The sequence below is a fragment of the Phytophthora infestans genome, genomic scaffold (genome assembly GCF_000142945.1).
Source record: "Phytophthora infestans T30-4 supercont1.15 genomic scaffold, whole genome shotgun sequence".
Classification (NCBI taxonomy): domain Eukaryota; phylum Oomycota; class Peronosporomycetes; order Peronosporales; family Peronosporaceae; genus Phytophthora; species Phytophthora infestans.
The window spans coordinates 2,817,033-2,819,067 of NW_003303744.1; the positions used below are offsets into that span (position 1 = coordinate 2,817,033).

The window sequence follows — 2,035 nt, forward strand, 5'->3', positions numbered from 1 at the left end:
AGTGTAGCTATCAATTACTTCGAGGTAACAAATTAAGTTTTAAGATAGTTACTTTGGTACCGACTTCTCCATGTTGTGCCGGACGATTTTTAAGACGGACAATCGATTTCTACCAATAAAACTGTTTTATTATTGGCCTTTCTTGTCTCCATGTTAAGCCGGACAGTGCAGAGACGTGCCTCTTCCACCGTCTCTTCGCAGTCTGAGATTCAATGGAAGGCGCTCATGCTGAAGAAACTGAGGCAGACGAACTCACCCAGCGGGCGAAGCCTGTAGGTCGCCCACGCCTTAACGAGAATGGCGGACGTAAACCGCTTAAACGAAAGGTGGGATCATACACTAACCAACTAAAACTCGATGCAGCGACCCACCTCGAAAAGCACAACGATGTCAAATGTGGATATCCGTATGTAGATTCTCGTCAAATGGCTACTGCTGTTGAGGACGACAACTTTGCTAATGACGTGATCGCCGAGCTCCACAACTTGCATATTGTAGACGAAAGCTACGGTGACATCGATTCTGACGCGGATTTTGATAGACCAGGGTTGGAATCTGAAACAAGCACAGCAAATCAATAGACTCATTTTTTGTTCTGAAGTTCAAATTTTTTCTTATGGATCCAATCGGTGTAGATAGGGTGTCCGGCACAACATGGAGAAGTCGGTATGAATAAGACGAACCCCTCGAACAAGAAAAGAGGGTATTATGTTCACTGAGTGGGGTGATCCTACATGTATCATAACGCTTATTACGTGCTCTCCGCCACCTACGTGACGTAATGAGTCATGGTAGAAAGAGGATTATCACAAAGAGCGTCTGTCTTGGACAGAAGCCCACGGTACATGTACAATAGGTGTTACATGCAGTTTGGAATAAATCTCGATTGACGTACCCGATTCCATGGAGTTTCTGCACCTTTCATCACCATCATCATCATCATCATCATCATGGAGTGTGTGGTCCAACTTCGCTACCATGGTAGGGTGATCCGCATTAATAGGGCTTCGGTTTCTCACCCTGATAGCTCCCGCTTAAGAAATGCTAATGATGACCACGATATTGCGTGTGGCGTCGCTGCCAGCTCATAAAATTGAAAAATTCATGGTGGTCATACCAGAAAATGGGGGATGGACAGTACACGAAATCTGGGCTAACATTCATACAAGTTCCGGGGAGGGGCGACGCAGCTAATGCGCCAACTAAGGCGAGCGGGTGCGAGGTCGCGTAGCCGCAGCAAACCCGCGCGGGGAGCCCGCGAAGCAGGGCCGCGCGGTATTTGCGGAGGCGGGCCCAGCGCCGAGCTCACCAGCGAGCCGCGCATTGTACTTCCCAGGTGAGAGAATCTATTAATCGCGAGCGAAGCGAGCCCCAGCCAAGCGAAGCGCGGCTTGTAACGACCTCTTTACATTAAATAATGCCTTTGCCGGGTAATCCCCCCCGGCTGCTCTTACAAATGCCAAGTGAAAACAAAGCTTAAGTGTTATCCTGCAAAACAAGGTGTTTTAGATGCGTTGTCTGGCGTAGGGCGTTGCTTTTCTCCCGCAGGCACATGCAACTCATTAACACGTAGTATACAGTTTTAATTCATTAGCCTGGTTGCTAGAAAACATCGTGGCCTGGTGGTGTTAACGGCGCGATGTTATCCCAACAAGTGAAATCAGAGATGCTTGGCAGCAGTATAAGGAGTTGCGTCGGCTATTTTCACGATGACATATCGAGCTTGCATTCTTCCACTGTGGAAGTTCCACATTGATGAATTTGCCATTTTGACGCTGAAAAGGTGTAGGAGCGTAGTCGCACTAATCTGCGCAGTATTTGCGAAGGCGGGCCTAGCGACAGCACCCATTGCACGGTCTTAAACTTGCGGGGGGGGGGGCATTCTCGAGATAAGGCTCCACTTGATGCGTTTTGAGCTCGCCTGAAAATGGTAAGAAAAAAAAAGTCTATAATTGATTGTGCGGTCTGCATGATTATGAAGATGATCGTGTCATGCTTTCGATTATAAGGTTGTTTATGCAGCTACCATGTAGGT

At 47.8% G+C, this 2,035-nt stretch overlaps 1 protein-coding gene across 1 annotated transcript; it reads left to right on the top strand.

Annotated features, from left to right (window-relative positions):
• Positions 1-212: 212 nt before the first annotated feature.
• On the top strand, positions 213-1,632 carry PITG_09765 (uncharacterized protein; the record flags this gene model as incomplete). Its single annotated transcript, XM_002903312.1, has 4 exons — positions 213-326; positions 499-547; positions 1,232-1,336; positions 1,607-1,632. The coding sequence occupies 4 exons, from the start codon at positions 213-215 to the stop codon at positions 1,630-1,632; spliced, it is 294 nt and encodes a 97-aa protein (XP_002903358.1).
• Between the last annotated feature and the right edge of the window lie 403 nt (positions 1,633-2,035).